This window comes from Dipodascopsis tothii (assembly GCF_038497935.1).
Source record: "Dipodascopsis tothii strain CBS 759.85 unplaced genomic scaffold V1510scaffold_3, whole genome shotgun sequence".
NCBI lineage: Eukaryota > Fungi > Ascomycota > Lipomycetes > Lipomycetales > Lipomycetaceae > Neoaidaea > Neoaidaea tothii.
This window is the reverse complement of record NW_027117987.1, coordinates 290-21,278: the sequence shown is the minus strand read 5'-3', so window position 1 is coordinate 21,278 and position 20,989 is coordinate 290. Positions and strand designations below refer to the sequence as shown.

Genomic DNA, 20,989 nt, shown 5'->3' with positions numbered 1-20,989 from the left:
CGTCGCGGCTGTATTCTGCCGGATCGGCGTCGCCGTCGCCGTGGTGGTGGTGAAAGAGCCGCGTGAGCGCAACCCAGTTGAAGCCAAAGTAGCGGCGAGCGGCCTCACTGGCGCCACTGTCGGACTCGTCCAGCGAGTCCGGGGAGAACATGTGGGCGCGGGCCGAGTCGTGGGCGAGCGCGTCGGCGTCGTCCATGACGACGTCCAGGTCGGGCATGGCACCCGGCATGCCCGAGTGACCCAGCGGCGACACTGGGGAGCTAGCTGAGCTGGCGCTGCTGGCTAGGCTCTGCTCGCTTTGGCTGGCGGTCGGGCTCGAGGACTGGCTGGCGCTGGCGCTCGCCGAGCCGGAAGTGGAGGCGCTCGCGCGGTCGTCAGTCATGCGCGGGCGGCGTGTTCTTGGGCGAGTCGCGGCGGCGCCGGCGCCGGCGACCACTGTCCTTCCTCTCGTCTCGCTCGGGGTGTCTGTGCTGCGGGCGGTCGACAGTCGTCTGTGTCGGGCGACCTCCGTCTGACGAAACGGTTGTCTGCCATCAGCCTCGTCCTCTTCTTCGATCCTCTGACCGCCCGATCTTACCACAGACACCCGTCGCTGCTGCTGCCGTTCATACTGCTGCTGGAACTGTCTAAACTGAGCCTGCTGAGTAGTCTGCGACGCCTGCGCACCCGGTGCCTGGCGGACCCGGCGAGTCCGGATCGAGGGCGAGGCGCGGCGCGAGCTGCGGCGGCGCTCACGCAGCCGCTCGTGCGCAGAGCCGTCGGCCGCGCCGCGCGGCCGCCGCTGCGAGTAGTCGTTGAAGATCTCGAGATTGACCGAAGCCACAGGGTGAAAGTCGCGCGAGCGGCCACCGGGCGAGCCGGGGTCGTCGCTCACGACGGGGGCGCCCGAGTGCGCCGGGCGGTTGTGGCGCAACATGTAGTAGTAATACTGGTTGAGCGTGTTGGCCGAGCCGTCGGGGTTGCAGAGCGGCAGCGGCGCGCCGCCCATCTCAGCGAAGATGTTCTTGCCATCCTCGGGCGTCTTGGTCTTGAGTGGCGGCTTGGTGGAGCAGAAGTAGTCCGAGGGGAAGATCTGGATCTGGGTGGCCGGTGCCTTGAGCATGGCGGCAGCTCGATTCGGTTCGGTTCGGTTCGGGTCGTTCTGACGGTCAGCGCGATGACGTCGGCGGGGCGCCGCACGCCATGCGGCTCGGTGCCGCACGTCGTGCGGCGCATGCAGGGGGCGGCTGTCGGCTGGACCCCGCCACGTCAGACGCAGCCCCTTGCGCCGCAGCCGATCGATCCGGCCCGTTGGCGCAGCCAACGGCGGTACGCCGCACACCGCGCGGCTTGCACCGCCCGGTCGTGGCTCGGACAGGCGGCCCAGCCACCGGCCCCCGCTCTGCGCCGCCCTAGGCCCCGCCCGTGCATACCTGAAGCGGTCGGCGACCGTGTGCGCGCTGAGAGTCCAGGCGCGAGCGTTCGTAAGGTCTGGCGTGCAGACGTCGGCGGTGCCGCGCGGCGCCGCCTCGCGCGGGCCTTTTCTACACGGCGCGCGGTCGTAATGGCAACCGCGGGCGCCCATATGCAAACGGCGCGGTCGTTGTCGGCGCGCGGTGGTGAATCCAACTGCCGTTCCGGCCGGGTAACCTTAATGTGATCTTCTGGAGATCGGCTGCCACGACGGGCGGCAGCAGAAACCCGAACCGGTCTGGCAGCGAGCACAGGGCGGCAGCACACAGAAACACACGGTCTCCGGGAAGCAGACCGCGAGGTGAGTGCGCCACGGGCGGGCATGGATGGGATTGACCGGGGATAGGCGCACGAGAGCGCACCACTGGCAACAGCGATCGGAGCAGAGAGCGCAGACGGCAGCGGGAGCGGCCGACAGACGCAGCGCAGGACGAGGCAGGCCGAGCACGAGCGATGGAGCGAACAGTAGGCACCGGCGGAGGCCTGGCGGCGGCCGCGGCCGCGGCCGCGACAGCGACGGCGACGACGCCGACGACACCGACGGGCGCGCGGCCCAACAGCGCCACGCCGCGGTCGGTCGAGCCGGGGCACATCCCGTCGTCGTCGGCCGAGTGGCAGGAGCGCGGCGCGGCGGTGGCCGTGCGCGAGGTCAGCGGCGAGGACGGCAACGTGCAGATCCGGATCATACGCAAGGGCGTCAAGGACTTTACGTTCGGCCGGGTCCTCGGCGAGGGCTCGTACTCGACCGTGGTGGCCGCGACGGACCGGCAGACACTGCGCGAGTACGCCATCAAGGTGCTGGACAAGCGGCACATCATCAAGGAGAAGAAGGTCAAGTACGTCAACATCGAGAAGAACACACTCAACCGGCTCGGCGACCACCCGGGCATTGTCCGGCTGTACTACACGTTCCAGGACGAGCGGTCGCTGTACTTTGTGCTGGACCTGGCGCCCAACGGCGAGCTCTTCTCGTTTGTCAAGAAGCTGGGCTCGCTCAACGAGGAGTGCACGCAGTACTACTGCGCCCAGCTACTCGACGCAGTCGAGTACATGCACACGCATGGCGTGATCCACCGCGACCTCAAGCCCGAGAATGTGCTGCTGGACAGCAACATGCGCGTCAAGGTCACCGACTTTGGCTCGGCCAAGTTGCTGCCGATGCCGTCCGCGGACGAGCTGGCCGCGCTGGCGCAGAAGCGCGACGACGACGACCACCGGCCGCGCCGCGCCGACGCCCTCGAGATCGACGAGAGCGAGCGCGCCAACTCGTTTGTGGGTACGGCCGAGTACGTCTCGCCCGAGCTGCTGACGGACAAGTTTGCCAGCAAGCCCTCGGACCTGTGGGCCTTTGGCTGCATCCTGTACCAGTGCATCGCCGGCCGGCCGCCGTTCAAGGCGGCCAACGAGTTCCAGACATTCCAGAAGATCACCGCGCTCAACTACGTGTTCCCGCCGGGGTTCCCGGCCGCCGCGCGCGACCTCGTCAAGCGGCTGCTGGTGCTCGACCCGACGAAGCGCATCCAGATCGACGACATCAAGCGCCACGACTTCTTCAAGGGCATCGAGTTCGGGCCCGCGCTGTGGAAGCGCAAGGCCCCGCGGCTGCAGCCGTTCAACTTCCGCCAGGGCGTGGGACACTACGTGCTCAAGTAGATAGCAATTTATCGATATACGCCGCACGGCGGCAGCCGCCGTTTTGCCAATGTGATAGGAGCGCCGTCACAGGGCCAGACCGTGCCTGGCGCGGTTGCCCGGCCGGCGATCCTGTGGCGCCGTGGCCGTGCAGACGCCCTGAGCCGCACGTCGTGCGGCGGCCCTAACCCGAGTGCGGGGACGGCACAGACCACGGCCCTGAGCGACCGGAACTCTGATCAAGTCAGGCGATCGCCGGCGGGCTATATAAGCCGGCGCCGCCGCTGGAGACGGTAAACACAATGGTTGCCACTGAGATCAAACCAAGCGGAATCAAGCCTGACGGGCTCAAGCCCAACACCAACGGCCGCATGATCGGCCTGGCCATGGCCATGGCCGGCATGGGCTACCTCTACTTCCACCACCGCGCCACGCACGAGCACCCGAAGCACCCGGAGCGTGGTATGTCGTACAAGCGATACGACATGTCGGCGGGCGGATCAAACAACAACCCAAACAATGGATATATGGGCTCGCGCGAAGTCCGCGGCGTGTCTGTGGAGCGTTCGGGCGGCGGCGTCTAGTTGAATGTATGGTTTGAATATATGATTACATCGATAGCACGTAGCTACTCGGCGTCGGGATCAAATAGGTCGAGGTCGTCGAGCACGCCGGCGTGGTCGCCGTCGTAGCGCTCCGAGTCCGAGCCGTGGCCGGCGGGCTGGACGGGCGGGGGCTGCGCCGAGGCGCGGGCCGATCCGGTGGCAGAGCCTGTGGCTGATCCGGCGGCTGATCCGGCAGCTGACCCGGCGGCTGACCCGGCGGCTGACCCGGTGGCTGACGCGTGGGCCGACCCGGCGGCTGACCCGCTGGCCGACCCGTTGGCCGACCCGCGGGTCGACCCGTGGGCCGATGCCGACCCGTGGGCCGACGCCGACCCGTTGGTGTGTCCGTTGGCGTGGCCGTTCGTCCCGTTTGTGCTGCGCTGCCGCCCGCCGTCCGAGTCCGAGCCCGAGTCCGAGTCAGAGTCGCTGTCGGACGCGCTGGCGTCCTCGGACGACCCGTTGCCGTTGGCTTCGTGCGCGCGGTCGCCGCGCTTTGGCCGTCGGCCGGCCGCCGGCGCGGTCTCGATCGTCGGCGCGGCCGTCGCCGTCGTCGCCGGCGCCAGTGTCTCGGACTTGTGGTCCGAGTACACGCGGTTGTAGAGTGTGAGCACGCCGCGGCGCATCTCGTCCTCGACCGGCCACGGGTGCGACACCGGCGTGTTTCCCGGCGGGTATGTCTGCAGCGCGGCGGCCACGGCGAGCACTGTGTTGGCCTGAGCCGCCTGCGCCTGCGCCTGCGCGGCGGCAGCTGCGTTCGCCGCCGTCTGCGCGGCCTCCCCCGGCGCGTCCGCAGGCGCCTCCGGCGGCGGCGGCGGGTTGAGCACGTTGCGCACGGCGGCCACAAAGTCCGGCGGCGCCGTCGAGAACTTGGAGATCTTGGTCGCGTACAGCAGCAGCTCCTTGTACTGGTCGATCGGGTCCGGGTGCTCGCGGCTGAAGGCCGTGCCGTGCAGCGCGGCCACCGTGCTGTTGTCGGCGGTGACCCCGGCCGCCAGCACGTCGCGCCGGGCCCGCGACAGCGCACCCAGGACGTCCTGCAGCACGCCGTCGATGCGCTGGGCCTCCGCGCGCAGCCGCGCAATCTCGGCCGCGTTGCGCCGGAACTGCATCAGCTCCGTCACGGCCGCCTCGAGCGCCACGTCCGCCGCGACCAGCCGCCGCGCCGTCAGCGACGACGGGCTGTACCGCGACACGGACGACACGAGCTCGGCCAGCGTCGTCTCAAACACGTCGAGGGCGCCATGCACCTTCAGCCGTGACTTGCGCGCCGCCGCCGCCGCCGTCAGCGGCATGCCGGTCGCGCTCGCCGGCGCCAACGTCGGCTCGGGCCGCAGAAACGACTCGGACAGGTACCGGGCGATCTCCTCGTCGAGCGTGTGGATCGGCGCGTCGCCGTCGCCGCCGTCGTCGCCGTCGTCGTCCAGAAACGAGAACGTGTCGGTGTCGAATGCACGCACGGCATGCAGCTCGACCGGCGTCGGCGTGGCCGTGCGCGAGCCGCTGGGGGTGGCCGCGGCGGACGCGCCGCTGGCGATCGCGCTGCTGGCGCCGGGCAGGCGGCCCAGCAGCTTCGGCCGCAGGCCGGGTGCGGCGCCTAGCTGGGCGGCCATCTGCTGGTTGTTGTCTGCCGCGCAATCGATGCCTCGTGCGGGCGTCGTGCGGATGGATGCCTGCGGCGGTGGAGAGGCGGCTATTTACCGACCGGCGGTGATGTTTTTTCGCACGGTCACGTGCGGGCGACTCAGGGGCTGCGGCTACTGGCGGATAACGATTATGCTACAGACATGCAATGCGGCCGGGTAAGGATACGGCGTATGTATACAGCGGCCGGCCGGCGGCTCAGACCATGGCGCCGAGCAGCTCGTCCTTCTCGGAGCTCTCGTCGCGCGCGGCGACCGGGCGCTCGCAGCACGCGCGCGCAAAGGCCGCCACGCGCTCGGCGGCCGCCCGGCACTCGGCGCTGGCCGTCAGCTGGAGGTAGAGAATGTAGAGCTCCTGGCGGAGGTACTCCATGCACACGCCAAACGAGGCGGCGTGGCAGAGCACCCACAGGTACCGCGGGAACAGGCAGAACGCGGTCTCGGCCAGGGTGAGTTGGACGGCCTGGTCGATGACGACGCCGGTGAGCGGGTCGGCGAACTTGTTGCTGTTGAAGTGAGTGGCGGCCGCGACGGACTGCGAGATGGTGTCGGCGGCGCGGGCGCGCGTGGTGTCGGCGGCGCCCGTCTGGCGCACGGCCTGGATAACGAACGTGCAGATCACGATGGAGAACGTGTAGATCAGGAACGAGGCCATGCGCCGGCGGTTGAGAGCCATGATCACGGCCAGGCCGACGATCGAGAGCGCGATCAGGCCGCAGTACAGCGGCGCGATGCCGGCCTCGACCGCGGCGGCCATGCTGTGGACGTTGTTGGTGTAGAGCAGGTGCGATGCCTTGGCGATCACCGGCGGCAGCGCCCACGAGATCACGATCGAGACCGTGAACTGCAGGTTCTCGAGCGGGTGCTCCGGGCCGGCGGGCTCGTCTGCGCGCTCGACGGGCACGAACGCGGACCCGGACAGGCCGACGGGCACGACCGCGTCGGCGGCGGGCCGGTCTGCGGCAGGCTTGGACTCCATTGAGGGATGGTGGCGGCTCGGAGATCAGGGTATTTAACGCGGCAGCGCTCGCTTGTTACTGGCCCGGCTGTGCTGGAGGCCGGCCGGAGCAGCGTATGATAAAAGAGTGGACGAGTGTTTATCGGTTGCAAAGGGGCCGCTTTCAAATTTATATAAATAATCCGATCAAAGCCTATTCTGCGGACGCGCAGCCGGGCCGCCGCTCAGGGCCGTGCCCGCACGGCCCACCAGGACGCGCCGGCCCAGCCCGCTGGCACGCCTGGCACGGCCCGGCCGCGGCGACGCTGCCTCCGGCCGCGCGCGCGCCCTGCGGCCGCCCTGACGCGTCCGACAGCCCGCGTCGCCGACGGCCGGCGGCGCGCCCGCACGTTGCTGCGCACCACCCAGCCAATCGAGCCGGCCGCGCTTGTGCCTGACGCTGCTGCGCCAAGGCATCAGCGATCGCCCGCGCGTATGCGCGCGCGGACTTACGCAATGGGTCGCCCAGCGGGCGGACTAGTCGCGGCGTCACGATTAATACAGCTCTGTTCGGCGCTGCCGGCTAACGTCATAGGGTGTAGCGTGGACGCGCTAGGCAGTTTCAGGCTAGCCACGCTACCAGCGCGGCTGTCACAGCGCAGCGCTCGCCGGGGCACCCAGCGGTGCGTTTTGGCCGGGTGGCGCAACGGACTGGCGACATGTGGCGTAACCGCGCTACTGCACGATAGACAAGCCGCATGCGGCTATATGTACGCTAATGCACGGTTGTGCTCTTCCGCGGCTAGCCCGCAGGCACGCTCCGCCCGAGCTTACGTGGACGTTCGCCCGCCCGCCAGATAGGAGTCAAGTGCGGGTCCGATACCGCGTCCTGGCGGTCAGGTGAAACTGGATCCCTGACTAGCCGGCGCTAGCGACGCGGGCGAGGCGAACATACGCGGCCTGCAGAGGCAGCCGCCACACCCGTAGCTCCGTGTGTTCGTCGGCCGCTGCAGGAACGCGAGAACAGGCTAGTGGTCGAGAGTGACAGTCCATTTAGGCCGGGGCCGGGCAGACCGCGCCGCCGCCGCGGCACCGGCGCGGCCGGCACCGCCGGCGGCCAGATTCGAAAGAGTGGATGCATGTCTAAATACAGAGCGGCCGGCGGGCCGCAGGCGTATGCACCGTACGCCCCGCATATCTGCGGGTCGGGGTTGGCGCACAGCCGCAGGGCGCACGTAAGCGCGGGTCGCGTCAGCCGCGCCGCGCCGCACGGCCGGGTACCACCGGGTATCCTCGGGTACCTGCGGCCGTTCGCTGGGCGCGGTCGCCACCGGCCAACGGCGCGGCTGCGCCGGCGACGCGCGGCCGCCGCTAGAACGAGGCGCACCCCATGTACGGCTGCAGCACGGCCGGGACCGCCACGCGGCCCGTGGCCTCGTCGTAGCCGTTCTCGAGCAGCGCCGCGATCACGCGCGGCACGGCCATGGCCGTGCCGTTGAGCGTGTGCGCAAACTCGAGCGAGGCGCCGTCTGCCGCGCGCACGCGCGTGTTCATGCGGCGCGCCTGGAAGTCGAGGCAGTTGGACGTCGACGTGACCTCGCCCCACGACCCGCCCACGTCGCCGACTGTGCGGCCCGGCATCCACGCCTCGATGTCGTACTTCTTGTACGCGGACGCGCCCAGGTCCGACGCCGGCATCTCCATCACGCGCGCGCACAGCCCGAGCCCGCCGATGATCTCCTCCTGGATTTCGCGCATTTCCTCGTGCAGGCCCGCGCTAAGCGCGTCCGGCGCCCCTTCGCCCGCGCCCGGCCACGCAAACGCAAACATCTCGACCTTGGTGAACTCGTGCACCCGGTAGAGGCCCTTGGCGCCGGACCCGCGCGACCCCGCCTCGGCCCGGTAGCTCCGGCTGACGCCGACCCACTTGATCGGCGCGTCCTGCTCGCGGAAGACCTTGTTGGCGCCCCAGCCGGCCATCGGGATCTCGGCCGTCGCCGCCAGCGACAGGCCCTCGTCGACGTCGGCCGTGACGTCGTAGATCTGGCGCTCGCTGTCGCCGTCGCGCGGCCGGAACCCGCACGCGCGCACGATCTCGGTCCGCACGATCGACGGCGGCATCATCATGCGGTACCCGTGCCGCGCGGCCACCGCCAGCCCGTACTGCACGAGCGCCAGCTCCAGCTGCACGGCCTCGTTGAGCAGATAGTAGCACTTGCTGCCCGAGATCCGCGACGCCGTCTCGACGTCGACCAGCCCGCGCTCCAGCCCGATCTCGAGATGCGACTTTTGCCCGGGCCGCACCGCCGGCGGCCGTTCTGACGACGTCTCTGCCGTGGGCGGGTTGAGGATCCGGATGGGCCGTGGCTCGTCGTTCCGTGGCGCCGTCGGGCTCAGGATGTTGGGCACGTCCTCGACGAGGTCCTCCAGCTCGACCTCCACCGCGCGCAGGTCGTCCTCCAGCGTCTGCAGCCGCTTCTTGACTGCCGACAGCGCGCCGGCGAGCTCGGCCCGCTGCCCGGCCACAGCCTGCTTGTCGGCCGTGGACTTGCGCAGCGCGTCCATGGCCTGGTGCAGGTCTTTGCGGTCGAGAAACTCGGTGTTTTTGCGTTTCTCGATCTCAATTCGCCGCTCGTACAGCTCCAAGATCTTGGGCACGTACTCGCGGATCCGCGGCGCCATCCGCCGCTCCCGAATGCTGTCTATGTACACCTCCGGCCGGGCCCGGATGTCCTTGAAGTTGAATCTCGGCGCCTGCAGTACTCGGCTCTGCCCCGACGTGGACGACGCGCGCACGCCGACCGTGCTGCGCACACGCGCCGCCCACCGCCTGGCCGCGGCCGGGCCGCCTCGAATTGACATGCCGGCTGATTGGCTCCGTCGTGGACTGGCTCCGTCGTGGACATTCGGTCGTCGCGGACGGGTGTGGTGATATTTTTTCGTGTTACCCGGCGGCCCGTTGGGAGCGCAGCGCCGCACTCGGTGCGGCTGTTTGCGGACGCGACGCGCTGGTGCAATACAGGCCAAGAAATGCTGCGGGCCGTCTGAGCTGCAGTGGCTAACGTGCCAGGGTCGCGTACCGGCGGGCGAGCCTCCGGCGGCGACTCCGTCGAGGGTGGCGCCCTCCGGGCGATGAGCCGCATGTTGTGCGGCTTATAGCCGCCGGTACCTCCGACCGTCCTCTCGGGCGCAATTCTGACCTGCCCGCAGGGCAGCGACCCTCGACGGAGTCGCCGCCGGAGGCTCGTCCACACCCTAAAGGGGTAAATGGAGTGCCTCGAGGCAACGAGCCGCACGACGTGCGGCATATAGCCGCAGGCCCGCAAGCCCGCAGGCCAGCCGCCCTCGACAGTCTCGTCGGCAGCTCCTCCGCACATCGGCATTCGAGCCACCGCGACATCTTGGCGCATCCGCGCAGCTCCGGCCACACGGCTGTATTCGCTAATTGTACAAAATAGTATACAGTATTCAAGGCAATCGGTCTCGTAGCAATCACGCTCGGTTGAGCATCAGGAAGATGCTCTCCTTGAGCTCTTCGTCGGTGTAGTAGTCGGCGCGGCGAGTCTCCTCGCCGTTCAGGTCGCGGTCGCCAAGGACGACCTCGAGGTCGCGCGCCTGGGAAGCCATCCAGCGGTTGACAAAGTTGGCCGGGTCCTGGGCCATGCGCGAAAAGAAGTCCCGCTTGAGCTTGGCGCTGTTGAGGGCCTGGATGCAGAGGCCAATCTCGTCGTCGAGCGCGACGATCTCGTCCTGGCCGCGGGTCCAGGAGCCGAGGACGTTGGCGAGGGCCATGCGCTGTGAGTCCTCGGTGTCGACCTCGATGTCGTACGTGGTCATTCGGACAGCGACGTCCTGGTCGTCGACGATGGTGGTCTCGCCAGCGTCGGCGGAGCCGTCGCGGGACGGCGGCGTGTCGACCTTGATGACGTACTCGATCACGATGGGATCGAGCGGCAGCAGGTGCGTGGACGTGACCTTCTCGACGAGCTGCGAGAAGAGCGCGCGCTCGAGGTCCGGCGCAGGCGGCATGTGCGGCATGGCCGGCTGGCCGTACGGCATACCGGGCTGGACGGGCATGGACATGCCCGGGGGCATCTGCAGGCCGGGCGGCATCTGCAGGCCGGGCGGCATGCCCGGCATGGGCATGCCGGGCATGGGCATGCCCTGCATGCCCTGCATCGGCATCCCCTGGGGCATTCCCGGGACCATCTGGGGCATGCCCGGCGGCATCTGGGGCATGCCCTGCATGCCCGGCATGCCCGGCATGCCCTGCATGGGCATCTGAGGCATGCCCGGGGGCACGCCCGGCACGCCCTGGGACATGCCCGGCATGGACGTGACGCCGGGCGGCATCTGCGGCGGTGCCGGCGGCGGCGCCGCAAACAGCTCCTTGAGCGCGTCGTCCAGGTTGATCTTGCGGCGCTCGTCCTCGTCCTGCAGCTCGTGGTACTTGACGTACTGCCACAGGCCCATGACCACCTGCTGGCGCGTGGCGTCGCGGCTGCCGATGACGGCCGCCAGTGCCGGCGACAGCTTGTACTTCTCCGGCGCGGTGCGCAGGTACAGCAGGATGCGCGCGCGCACGTTCGTGTCGCCCTTGCGCTTGATGTCCATGCCGTCGAAGGTCACCGGCGGCGGCTGGGGCATGCCCGGCGTCGGCTGCGGCTGCGACCACACGATGACGTTGCTGTCGCCGTACAGCTCGCGCGGGCGGTCCAGCTCGACCGTGATGTTCTGGAAGAACGACGAGAACTTGCGGCGGGCCGGGTCGTCCAGGCTCTGCGGCAGCGCGTTGCCGTCGTCGTCCAGCAGGCGGCCCTCGATCCGCAGCTGCCACGACGGAATCGCACCGATGTCAAAGTCGAACGTGTTCTCGTCGATGCGGTCCATGGTCTGCCACGGCTGGTCGATCGGCGTCGTCGTCACAAACACCCGCAGCTTCTTCTTCTGGGTGACCTGGCGGCCGAGCGCGTCCTCCAGGTCGAGCTTCTTGCGGCTGATGCACGCGTCCAGGCTCTGCTCGGCCTCGCGCAGCTCGCTGTAGAGGCGCGCGTCCGGCACGAGCGCCTCGATCTTGGCCGACAGGTTGCGCTCGACCGGCCGGCGCACGTACCGGCGCTCCATCTGGGCCTGCGCCTGCGCCGCGGCCGCGCCCGGCGGCGCCATGCGGCCGCCGGGCATGGGCGCGCCGCCCATGGCGGGGCCGCCCATGCCGGGGTGCGGCTGGTGCTTGCTGCGGCGCTGCTGCCGCAGCCCGCCGCGGGGGGTCGCCGCGCCTCTGGGCGTGTAACTCATCTTGCGCTCGTCAATCCGCGGATGCCGGCTGGGGGGATTGGATGCCTGTGTTGGGGAAACGCTGCCGCCAGGAAAGCAGCGGAATTCCACGAAAATCTGGTGATGACTCCGTAGCCGGCAGCACGGGTGCGTAAACGCCAGCACGCGTCCTAGTCTTGCGTCGCCGCCTCCGCCGCCGTCCTCCACACCATCCATCGGCCCCATCGCATCCCGCACGATGTCGGCTTCGTTGATAACCCAGGCCAAGGCGGCCGCGCAGGCCGACGACTACGCGCAGGTCGAGCGGCTCTACCGGCAGGTGCTGGCGACCGAGAAGGGCACGTCCGACGAGTCGATCCGGAACCAGGAGCTGGCCGTGACCGGCCTCGGCGAGCTGTACCGCAGCCACCGGTGAGTGCGCGCGCGACGGCGCTGACGGCAGCAAGGTGAAGGAGCTGCAGGCGCTGATCGAGACGTCGCGGACGGTGATGTCGGGCTTCGCAAAGGCCAAGACGGCCAAGATAAGTACGTCCGGCGCGGGGGCCTGCTGACGCAGTTCGCTCGCTGATCGACATGTTCTCGACCGTGCCCGACACGATCGACACCCAGATCGCGGTCACCAAGGACTGCATCGCGTGGGCCGTGTCCGAGCGGCGCAACTTCCTGCGGCAGTCGCTCGAGACGCGGCTGGTCGCGCTCTACATCGACAAGGGCGCGTACTACGACGCGCTGGCGCTGATCAACACGCTGCTGCGCGAGCTCAAGCGGCTCGACGACAAGATGGTGCTGGTCGAGGTCCAGCTGTTCGAGTCCAAGGTCTACCACGCGCTGCGCAACATCCCCAAGTCGCGTGCGGCGCTCACGAGCGCCCGCACGTCGGCCAACGCCATCTACTGCCCGACGCTCATGCAGGCCGGCCTGGACATGCAGTCCGGCGTGCTGCACGCCGAGGACCAGGACTTCAAGACCGCGTTCTCGTACTTCCTCGAGGCCCTCGACGGCTACTCGGCTCAGGAGGACCCGCGCGCGATCGCCGTGCTCAAGTACATGCTGCTCTGCAAGATCATGCTCAACCTGTCCGACGACGTCCACGCCATCCTCGCCGGCAAGATGGCCCAGAAGTACGCCGGCCGCGACGTCGACGCCATGAAGGCCATCGCCTCGGCCCACGCCAACCGCTCGCTGCGCGAGTTCGAGCTTGCGCTCGAGAACTTCCGCGCCGAGCTCTCGTCCGATCCGATCATCCGCTCGCACTTCACCGCGCTCTACGACACCCTGCTCGAGCAGAACCTCGTCCGCGTGATCGAGCCCTTCTCGTGCGTGGAGATTGCCCACGTGGCCGAGGTCGTCGGCCTGGACACGCGCCAGGTCGAGGGCAAGCTCAGCCAGATGATCCTCGACAAGGTCTTCTACGGCGTGCTTGACCAGGGCAACGGCTGGCTGGTTGTGTTTGACGAGCCGCGCGTCGACGCCACCTACGACGCCGCGCTCGACACCATCAAGAACATGTCTAACGTGGTCGACCTGCTCTACGAGAAGGCCTCGAAGCTCAATTAGACGTATCCAATACATACATCGTACAGCTCATCGTACATTGTCCGGCCGGGCGTGGAGAGCCCGGCGGTTGTGAGCCGCAGCGTGTGCGGCTCATGCGTAATCCGCCTGCTGCGCCCGCCGCGCTAGACCGGCTGCTGCCGGGGGCGCGTCCGCGGCTGCGGGAGCGCTCGGCGGCGGCTGCGTTGAGGTAGCCCCGCGGGCTCATTGAGCCGCACCGGGTGCGGCTTGTGCCGCGTTCAGCCCCGGCGTCGTTCGTGTAACGCTCGTTCGGCATTGCCGACACGGCGGATCAGCCGCATGCGTTTCTTGTGTAACGGTCCCCCAATATAAGCCCTGCGCGCTGTGTCGCCTTCCGCAACCGCGGGAAGCGTGCGATCCAGCTGCAGGCCTGCCGTGCAGGCATGCGTGCGACACAACGCGCGTGTGGGCGACTAATGCAGTGCGAGAAGCCTCGGGCGATCCGGGGGGATGACCGCCCTGCGGATAGGGCGACAGAGCAGCCGTGAGCCGCATTCCGTGCGGCGCAGTCTGGCCGACGCGCACCACCCGCCGCGGAGTCATCGCCGGAGGCTCGTCAGTCACCAGCGAGGCGAGAGGTGCCTCCGGCGGCAGCTCCGCGGAGTGGGCCCTGGCCCGCGGGGAGAAGCAGCCACGCGGCTATAAGCCGCACGGCATGCGGCTCAGTCTGGCCGAGGCGCACCGCCCGCCACGGAATCACCGCCGGAGGCTCGTCAGTCACCAGCGAGGCGAGAGGTGCCTCCGGCGGCAGCTCCGCGGAGTGGGCCCTGGCCGGCGGGGAGAAGCAGCCATGCGGCTATAAGCCGCACGGCATGCGGCTCGACAGCCCTTAGCGCACGGCTCCAACGGAGTCGCCGGTTGCCGGAAATGTCAGCGCAGCCACGCTAGATCTGCAGCCAGCGACGGATCATGGCCTCCAGCGTGCCCGACTTGACCGGCTTGCTCAGGTAGTCGGACATGCCCGCGGCCAGACACAGCTCCTTGTCGCCGGTGACGGCGTTGGCAGTCATGGCAATGACAGGCATCTTGCTGATGCGCGGGTCCGGGTGGCGGCGCAGACGCCGCGAGGCCTCGTAGCCGTCGATGAGGGGCATCTGGCAGTCCATGAGCACGAGATCATAGGGCTCGTCAGCGTCGACCGCCTGGTCGAGAGCGACAAGGGCCTCGGCGCCGTTGTCAACGGCGCGGGCGCGGTAGCGCAGCCTCTTAAGCACGCTCATCGCGATCTTCTGGTTGATCATGTTGTCCTCGACGACGAGGATGAGGACGTCGCCGGCGCGGCGTGGCGGGGGGTGGATCAGCCGGGGCGTGGCCATGGCGACCGGAACGGCGGCGAGCGACGACCATTGGCCGGGCGCGGACCCGTCGGCCACAGCCTCGGCGTCCGCCGGAGCCTTGGGGAAAGCGATGGTGAAGGTGACGGCGGTACCCTCGCCAATGACGGACTCGAGGCCGATCGTTCCGCCCATGAGCTCGACCAGGTCCTTCGTGATGGACAAGCCCAGACCGGTGCCGCCAAAGCGGCGAGCGGTCGAGTTGTCGCCCTGCTCGAACGGCAGAAACAGCTTGGGCAGGACGGCGGGGTGGATGCCAATGCCTGTGTCGCGCACGGTCACGCGCATGGTCACGGTCTCGGCGGTCTCAGCGATCTCGTCGGCAGTCATGGCGATGCAGCCGCGCTGGGTGAACTTGACCGCGTTGGACATGAGGTTCGTCGCGACCTGGCGGAAGCGGCCGGGGTCGCCGAGGACGAGGCGGGCAGGCGGGATGGCGACGCGGTCCTGTATTTCAAGGCTCTTCTTGGACGCCAAGAACGAGAGGATGCTGAGCGTGTCCTTGAGCGTCTGGGTCGGGCTGAAGGGCACCAAGCTGAGCTCGAGCTTGCCTACCTCGATCTTGCTGAAGTCGAGCACGTCGCTGATGACGCTGAGCAGCGCGTCCGCGCACAGCCGGATGTTGGCCACAAACTCCTGCTGCTGCGCCGTCAGCTCGGTCTCGCGCAGCAGGTCGATCATGCCGATGACGCCGGCGATGGGCGTGCGGATCTCGTGCGACATGTTGGCCAGGAACTCGGACTTCATGCGCGAGGCCTCCTCCTTGAGCCGCATGGCCTTGAGCGCGTCCTCGCGGGCGCGGCGCTGGTCGTCGATGTCGACCAGGGCGCCGATCCACTTGGTGATGGTGCCGTCCTCGGACCGCAGCGGCGTCGACCGGTTGATGTGCCAGCGGTAGTTGCCGGCGGCGTCGCGCAGGCGCATCTCGACCGTCGGGAACTCGCCGGTGGCCAGGCGGGTGTCGAGGCTGGCCTGGACGGCCGCGCGGTCGTCGGGGTGGATCTGCGCAAAGTACTGCGTGTTTTTGGCGCCCGCGGTCGGCATCCCGCAGAACTTGTACCAGTACTCGTTCAGGTAGTCGAGCTCGCCGCCGCGGTCGTGCCGGGCCGTCCAGATGATGCACGGCATGGTCTCCAGCGTGGCCAGGAACCGGGCCTCGGACTCGCGCGCCGACTGCAGGGCCGAGTTCTGGATCTCGATCATCTTGGCGTTGGCGGACGTGACCTTGCGGATGTTCTTGAACAGCAGCGCGTTGGTGATCGAGATGCCCATCTGCTGGCCCAGCAGCGAGATCACCTCGAGGTTGCGCGTGTTGAACGAGTTGGGCGGGCCCTCGAGGTAGATGGCGCCGACAGACACGTTCTTGTGCCGGACCGGCAGCACCAGCACGCTGCGGCCGCCGGGGAAGCGGTCGAGCCAGCCGAGGCCGGCGCCGGCGAAGCGCGCGTCCTGGGTGGTGTCGGCCATGAACACGGTCTCGCCGGTCCGGAGGACGTACGCGATCGAGCCCACCAGGAGCGTGTCGGCCAGCGCGTCGATGGCCTTGTCGGGGCCGTGGTAGTACTCGATGTGGTCCAGGTCGCCGTACGCGGCCACACGGTACGTGCCGTCCTCCTGGACGACGACGGCGGACGTCTCGGCCCGGGTCGTGTTCAGGAAGATCTCGATCATCTTCCGGAGCAGCGTGTCGACGTTGATCTCGCTCGCGATCATCTGGCTGCTCTCGATGACCGACGTCAGGTCGATGATGTCGAGCGTCGCGCTGTGCTGTGGCACGTCCAGCGGCGGCTCGACCCAGTCGCGGCCGAGGTCGAGCCCGAGGTCGACCGGCTCGGCCGGCTCGGACGTCTGCGACGCGCCGTCGTCGTACCGCGGCCGGTCGTCATAGTCGTCGGGGTGCGTCGACGTCTGCACGCCGACGGAGCGCGTGTGGGCCTCGGCGTCGCCGGCGAGGAGCGCGGCGTGCGTGCGGCGGACGTGCTCGACGAGCCCGACGGCGCCCCAGGCGGCAAAGTCCTGCAGCGCGCTCTGCAGCAGGTGCCGGCCGACGCTGCGCACGCCGTGCCGCAGGTATATCTCGGCGCACAGCCACGACCCCAGCGCCTTCTCGATCCGGTACCCGTGCCGGGCATGGTGCTCCAGCAGCGACTCGTGGCGGACGATGGCGCGGTCGAGGTGGCCCTCGACGTCCTCGAGCTCCATGTCGACCAGGGCCCAGTACATGTACAGGTTGACGTCCGAGAGCGTCATGCGCTCGCGCACGTCGGCCTGCGTGTGGCGGACGGCCGACAGCACGGCCTCGCGGGCCGCGCCCGTCGGGCGGTCGCGCCGCACGACCTTGAGCTGGGCCAGCGCCACGATGCAGTTGTACCAGCGCAGCCCGCGGCTGCACTTGAGGCTGTCGACGTTCATGTGGATGCGCGCGGCAACGGCCAGGACGTGGTCGTAGAAGCCGTAAAAGTACAGCGCCATCACATAGAACGAGCAGTAAGTATAGCCCGACAGCCGGGGCTGGTCGGACTCGAAGAACGCGGCCATGAACGCGGCCGAGTCGTGCGTGTCGTCCGAGATGATGTGGTCCGGCTCGGTCACGCGCGTGCGGCCCTGGAACGCCTTGGAGACCTGGACGATGGCCGTCAGCGCGGTCGCCCAGTCCGAGCCGTCGGTGAGCTGGGTGTCGTCGCACAGCTCGAGCACGGCCGACAGCTTCTCGCCGAGCAGGAACTTGATGGCGACCATCTGCGACTCGAGCATGGACACGCACAGCTTGTCGCCGACGGAGACCGCGTTCGAGAGCGCGTGCGCGTACTTGTCGAGCGCGGCCGAGAGGTGGTTCGCAAAGTGGTCGAGGAAGAAGTAGTAGTACACGTACCCCTGGGCGATCGTCGACGGGTTGGCCGACTTGCCCAGGAGCGTGTAGCTCAGGCGGCGCAGCTTGTCGGCGAACGCGTACTGCTTGTACCGCGAGATGGCGATCATGCCCAGGAAGATGTACGAGACCGCGATCGAGTCGTCGGCGCCGTGGTTGAAGTCGAGCTGGAAGAGCGCGAGCGAGAGCCGGAAGAGGTGCTGGGGCGCGCCCAGGTACGCGGCCACGACGCCGTGCGACAGCAGCGACTTGAGCAGGACCACCGTGCGGTCCTTGGCCGGCACCGGCGCGAGCAGGACGTCGTCCGGCGTGGCCTCGATGCGCGCGTGGAAGCCCCAGAACGCGTGGTCGAAGGCCGCGTCGCCGTGGGAGAGCAGGTGGCCGAAGCCGACGGCGACGAGGGCCTCGTCGACGGACGCGCAGACGGCGGCGTGCGTGCCCTCGAAGAACCGGATCTTGTTGCGGAGCAGGAAGCACGTCAGCGTCTGGGTCTGGCTCTCGCAGTGCGCCGTGAGCTCGGCCAGCAGCGCCTTGGCGCGGCCGAGGTTGCCGTGCCAGAACTCGACCTCGGCGCAGTGGCAGAAGAGCTCGAACGTCTCGGCGACGGCCACGTCGGCGGCGGCCGGGTTCCAGCGGTCGTCCTGGAGCAGCTCGATGGCGGCCGTGTAGTACTCGAGCGCCTTGGAGTACGAGCCGGTCTCGATGATCCGGCGCGCGCCGCGGGCGAGCACCCGGCGGTACTGCTGCCGCGCCGGCAGCGCGCGCAGGAGCGCGGCCGCCTTGCAGAGGTGCTCGCAGATCGCCAGCACGTCGTCCTGGTCCGCGCACGTCTCGAGCAGCACGCGCACGATGCGCAGGTGCATGCCGGCCACGGCCTCGGGCGCGGCCAGGCACACCGCCGCGGCCAGGTACTTGTCGTGCGAGAACTCGAACGTGTCCGAGTTGTCGGCCGACGTGACCAGGCCGGCCGTCAGCGCGGCCTGCAGCGCCGACACGACCTCGTTTTCCGGGTCGTCCTCGGCCGCCAGCCGCTGGACGACCTTGAACGAGAACACGTTGCCCATGAACGCGGCCCACTTCAGGAACGACCGCGTGCCGGCCGGCAGGTCCGACAGCCGCCGGATGATGAAGTCCTGGTCCAGCACGGTGTCCTTGGCGAACGTCTGGTAGATCTCGTCCAGGCGGTCGATGGGGTCGTGCACCCACAGCGACACGCGCCAGTCGAAGCGGATGGCCTTGCGCGCGTCCAGCGCGGTCATGAACTCCTTCAGGTAGAAGTGGTTGCCGTGCAGCTTCTCGAACAAAAAGTCGGTGAGCTCGCGGATGTCGTCCTGGTCGCGGTGCAGCGTGGCCGCCACGAGCTCGGCCTGCCGCGCCTTGGACAGCGGCTTGAGCCGGACGTGCGTCAGCCGCGGCGGGTCCTGGTCGAGGAACGCGCGGAAGTTGCGCGGCACCGACGCCGCGTCCGTGTGCGTCAGCAGCACGACCATGTCGACGTTGGCGCCGACCAGGCTCAGCACGGCCTCGGCGGCCTCCTCGTCGGCCAGGTGCAGGTCCTCGAAGCACAGCACGAGCGTGAACATCTCGCACAGCGTCTGCAGCATCGACACGATCACCGCGGACGCCTGCATCTTGTTGACCGGGATCTTGACGTCCGGCGGCGCCGGCGCGGCCGCCTCCTCGATCACGTCGAGCACGAGGCCCTTGGTGGCGCGGCCGAGGAACGTCTCGAGCAGCGGGAAGAACTGCTTGATCAGCGGCACGTTCTGCCGCTGCCGGCCGAGGTACGCGCGCAGCTTGCGGTGGACCATCTTGAGCACGTCCTCGGGCTCGGTGAGGATCTGGCGCAGGATCGCCGTGATGGCGCCGATGAGGATCTCGTGCGCGTAGCTCTTCTTCGCCGTGAACTTGGCCGACGCGAAGTAGCCGTACTTGCGGATCTCGGGCTGCAGCGAGCACACGAACGACGTCTTGCCGATGCCCGAGTAGCCCGAGATCGACACGATGTCGATCCGCGGCTTCGGCCGCTCGCGCTCGACCGTGTCCGGCGTCTTGGCCGTCGACAGCGACGGCTGCGACCGGTCCGACAGCGCCTGGCCCGAGCCGTCGGGCACCAGCAGCTCGGCCGGGCCCGTCGACGCCGACGACACCGTGCCCGCGCGCGAGACCGCGTACGTCGCCTGCGTCTCGGCCGCGTGCCGCGCGTGGAACCGCCGGATGATCTGCGTGACGTCCACAAAGTCCTGCTCGCGGTCCAGGATCTGGTTCGGGAACACAAACACCGGCGAGACGTCGTGCTGGCCGATCTGGAACGCCTCGACGTCCACGGCCGAGTCCTCGCCGGCGTTGATGATGTTGCGCAGCGCCACCAGGTCGTTCTTGATGCCCGTCGCCGACTTGAACCGCAGGTCCGGCGGCTTCATGGTCATCTTCTTGATGATCTCGTTGAGCGCGGCCGACACGTCCGGCCGGTCCAGCTCCAGCGGCGGCAGCGGCGTGTGCAGGATGTGGTGCAGCAGCTCCATGGGCGAGCCCACGTACGGCGGGTGCGACGCCAGCAGCGTGTAGAACAGGATCCCGAGCGAGTACAGGTCGCTGCGGTAGTTGAGGCCGAACGCCGTCCGCCCCGTCTGCTCCGGCGACAGGTAGATCATCCGCCCGGCCAGCGTGGTCAGGTACTCGGCCCGCAGGTGCGCCGCCGTCGCGTCCGCGCCCGCCGCCGGCGGCGCCGCCCGGCTCTTGTTGGCCTCGGCCAGAATCACCGCGGCCGACGACTCGTCGCACTCGTCCAGCCGGAAGCTCTCGAGCGCGTTCGTCAGCAGGTTCTCCATGTTCTTGGCGCTGCAGCCGAACCGCAGGATCTTGACCGCCCGCGTCTCGGCGTTGAAGTAGAACGTGTCGGCCATGATCTCGCCGTAGACGCTGTTCTGGCTCTGGTGGAACAGCTCCAGGCACTCGCACGTGCCGATCGCAAAGTCCAGGAACTGCGGCACCGTGATCGGCTGGTCCGCGCCGTACGACGACAGCGAGTTGTCTGCCAGCCGCTCGAACACCGACATGACCGCCTTGCTCTTGCGCAGCCGGATGAAGTCGAACGCCCGGATGAACTTGCTGCACGCCGGGTCCAGCCGCTGCATCTGCCGCATGATCATGTACTCCTGCTCCAGCCGCAGCGACTTGGCCTCGAGCGAGATCCGCGCCTGCACCGGCGTCTCGGTGAGCCCGATGTGCACGCCGCTGATCGTCCAGTAGCCATAGAACGCCGAATACGTGCACTCGCGCTGCAGCGCTAGATGCTGCAGCGAGCTGAGCTCCTCGTAGATCTCCTCGGGGAGCACTTGCATACTTGCGCCTTCCATACTGGCATTCTGCGTCAGCGGGCCCGCACGGTACCTACCCTCTGCCCGAGCCTGGGCGTGGTGCGTGGGGAGCGCGGCGGCAGCAGCTGTGTAGTTGGGGTTAGGGGCCGGCATGCCGGCACATCGCTGACTAAGGCCCCGGGCACGGGCCCGCGCCGCACGCCGTGCGGCGCGCCGCTGTGGCCGGTGCGGCTGCTAGCCTGCGCGCACGCGCCGCAGCGCGCCAGCGGCCGGCAGCGCGCGGCTCGCCAGCGCATCGACCGCACCTTACGCGTGCCGATCGGCGCCGCGCTTGCGCCGGCCATGCATGGC

The 20,989-nt window shown here is 68.8% G+C and overlaps 8 protein-coding genes across 8 annotated transcripts; 3 read left to right on the top strand and 5 right to left on the bottom strand.

Moving 5' to 3' along the window:
- Nucleotides 1–1,905: 1,905 nt before the first annotated feature.
- Nucleotides 1,906–3,105, top strand: V1510DRAFT_359732 (kinase-like domain-containing protein; the record flags this gene model as incomplete). The annotated part of the gene is made up of 1 exon (XM_066930981.1): nucleotides 1,906–3,105. One exon carries the CDS (start codon nucleotides 1,906–1,908, stop codon nucleotides 3,103–3,105), a length of 1,200 nt encoding a protein of 399 aa, XP_066791079.1.
- A 281-nt stretch (nucleotides 3,106–3,386) lies between these two features.
- On the top strand, nucleotides 3,387–3,668 carry V1510DRAFT_400910 (uncharacterized protein; the record flags this gene model as incomplete). Its single annotated transcript, XM_066931994.1, has 1 exon — nucleotides 3,387–3,668. One exon carries the CDS (start codon nucleotides 3,387–3,389, stop codon nucleotides 3,666–3,668), a length of 282 nt encoding a protein of 93 aa, XP_066791078.1.
- Nucleotides 3,649–4,951, bottom strand: V1510DRAFT_410514 (uncharacterized protein). The gene has a single exon (XM_066932732.1). It carries the CDS (start codon nucleotides 4,796–4,798, stop codon nucleotides 3,713–3,715), a length of 1,086 nt encoding a protein of 361 aa, XP_066791077.1. The 5' UTR covers nucleotides 4,799–4,951; the 3' UTR covers nucleotides 3,649–3,712.
- A 493-nt stretch (nucleotides 4,952–5,444) lies between these two features.
- On the bottom strand, nucleotides 5,445–6,441 carry V1510DRAFT_410512 (uncharacterized protein). Its single transcript, XM_066932731.1, has one exon. The coding sequence runs from the start codon at nucleotides 6,306–6,308 to the stop codon at nucleotides 5,529–5,531; it is 780 nt and encodes a 259-aa protein (XP_066791076.1). The 5' UTR covers nucleotides 6,309–6,441; the 3' UTR covers nucleotides 5,445–5,528.
- Nucleotides 6,442–7,384: 943 nt separating this feature from the next.
- Nucleotides 7,385–9,159, bottom strand: V1510DRAFT_410511 (uncharacterized protein). Its single transcript, XM_066932730.1, has one exon. It carries the CDS (start codon nucleotides 9,126–9,128, stop codon nucleotides 7,638–7,640), a length of 1,491 nt encoding a protein of 496 aa, XP_066791075.1. The 5' UTR covers nucleotides 9,129–9,159; the 3' UTR covers nucleotides 7,385–7,637.
- A 599-nt stretch (nucleotides 9,160–9,758) lies between these two features.
- On the bottom strand, nucleotides 9,759–11,390 carry V1510DRAFT_359896 (uncharacterized protein; the record flags this gene model as incomplete). Its single annotated transcript, XM_066930989.1, has 3 exons — nucleotides 9,759–10,139; nucleotides 10,194–10,241; nucleotides 10,608–11,390. 3 exons carry the CDS (start codon nucleotides 11,388–11,390, stop codon nucleotides 9,759–9,761), a joined length of 1,212 nt encoding a protein of 403 aa, XP_066791074.1.
- A 364-nt stretch (nucleotides 11,391–11,754) lies between these two features.
- V1510DRAFT_410509 (uncharacterized protein) lies at nucleotides 11,755–13,127 on the top strand. Its single transcript, XM_066932729.1, has 3 exons — nucleotides 11,755–11,951; nucleotides 11,983–12,065; nucleotides 12,097–13,127. The coding sequence occupies exons 1-3, from the start codon at nucleotides 11,779–11,781 to the stop codon at nucleotides 13,095–13,097; spliced, it is 1,257 nt and encodes a 418-aa protein (XP_066791073.1). The 5' UTR covers nucleotides 11,755–11,778; the 3' UTR covers nucleotides 13,098–13,127.
- Nucleotides 13,128–13,761: 634 nt separating this feature from the next.
- On the bottom strand, nucleotides 13,762–20,656 carry V1510DRAFT_438414 (uncharacterized protein; the record flags this gene model as incomplete). The annotated part of the gene is made up of 2 exons (XM_066935592.1): nucleotides 13,762–19,996; nucleotides 20,081–20,656. Coding segments are annotated over 2 exons (6,573 nt in total), but the record flags the coding sequence as incomplete, so codon positions are not given.
- Between the last annotated feature and the right edge of the window lie 333 nt (nucleotides 20,657–20,989).

Bases quoted from the DNA above. Each gene is read 5' to 3' on its own strand.
- V1510DRAFT_410511 (XM_066932730.1), bottom strand. From the start codon at position 9,128: ATGTCAATTCGAGGCGGCCCGGCCGCGGCCAGGCGGTGGGCGGCGCGT.
- V1510DRAFT_410512 (XM_066932731.1), bottom strand. From the start codon at position 6,308: ATGGAGTCCAAGCCTGCCGCAGACCGGCCCGCCGCCGACGCGGTCGTG.
- V1510DRAFT_410509 (XM_066932729.1), top strand. From the start codon at position 11,779: ATGTCGGCTTCGTTGATAACCCAGGCCAAGGCGGCCGCGCAGGCCGAC. The intron at 11,952-11,982 runs GTGAGTGCGCGC...CGCTGACGGCAG, and splicing joins GAGCTGTACCGCAGCCACCG to CAAGGTGAAGGAGCTGCAGG. The intron at 12,066-12,096 runs GTACGTCCGGCG...CTGCTGACGCAG, and splicing joins GGCCAAGACGGCCAAGATAA to TTCGCTCGCTGATCGACATG.
- V1510DRAFT_410514 (XM_066932732.1), bottom strand. From the start codon at position 4,798: ATGCAGTTCCGGCGCAACGCGGCCGAGATTGCGCGGCTGCGCGCGGAG.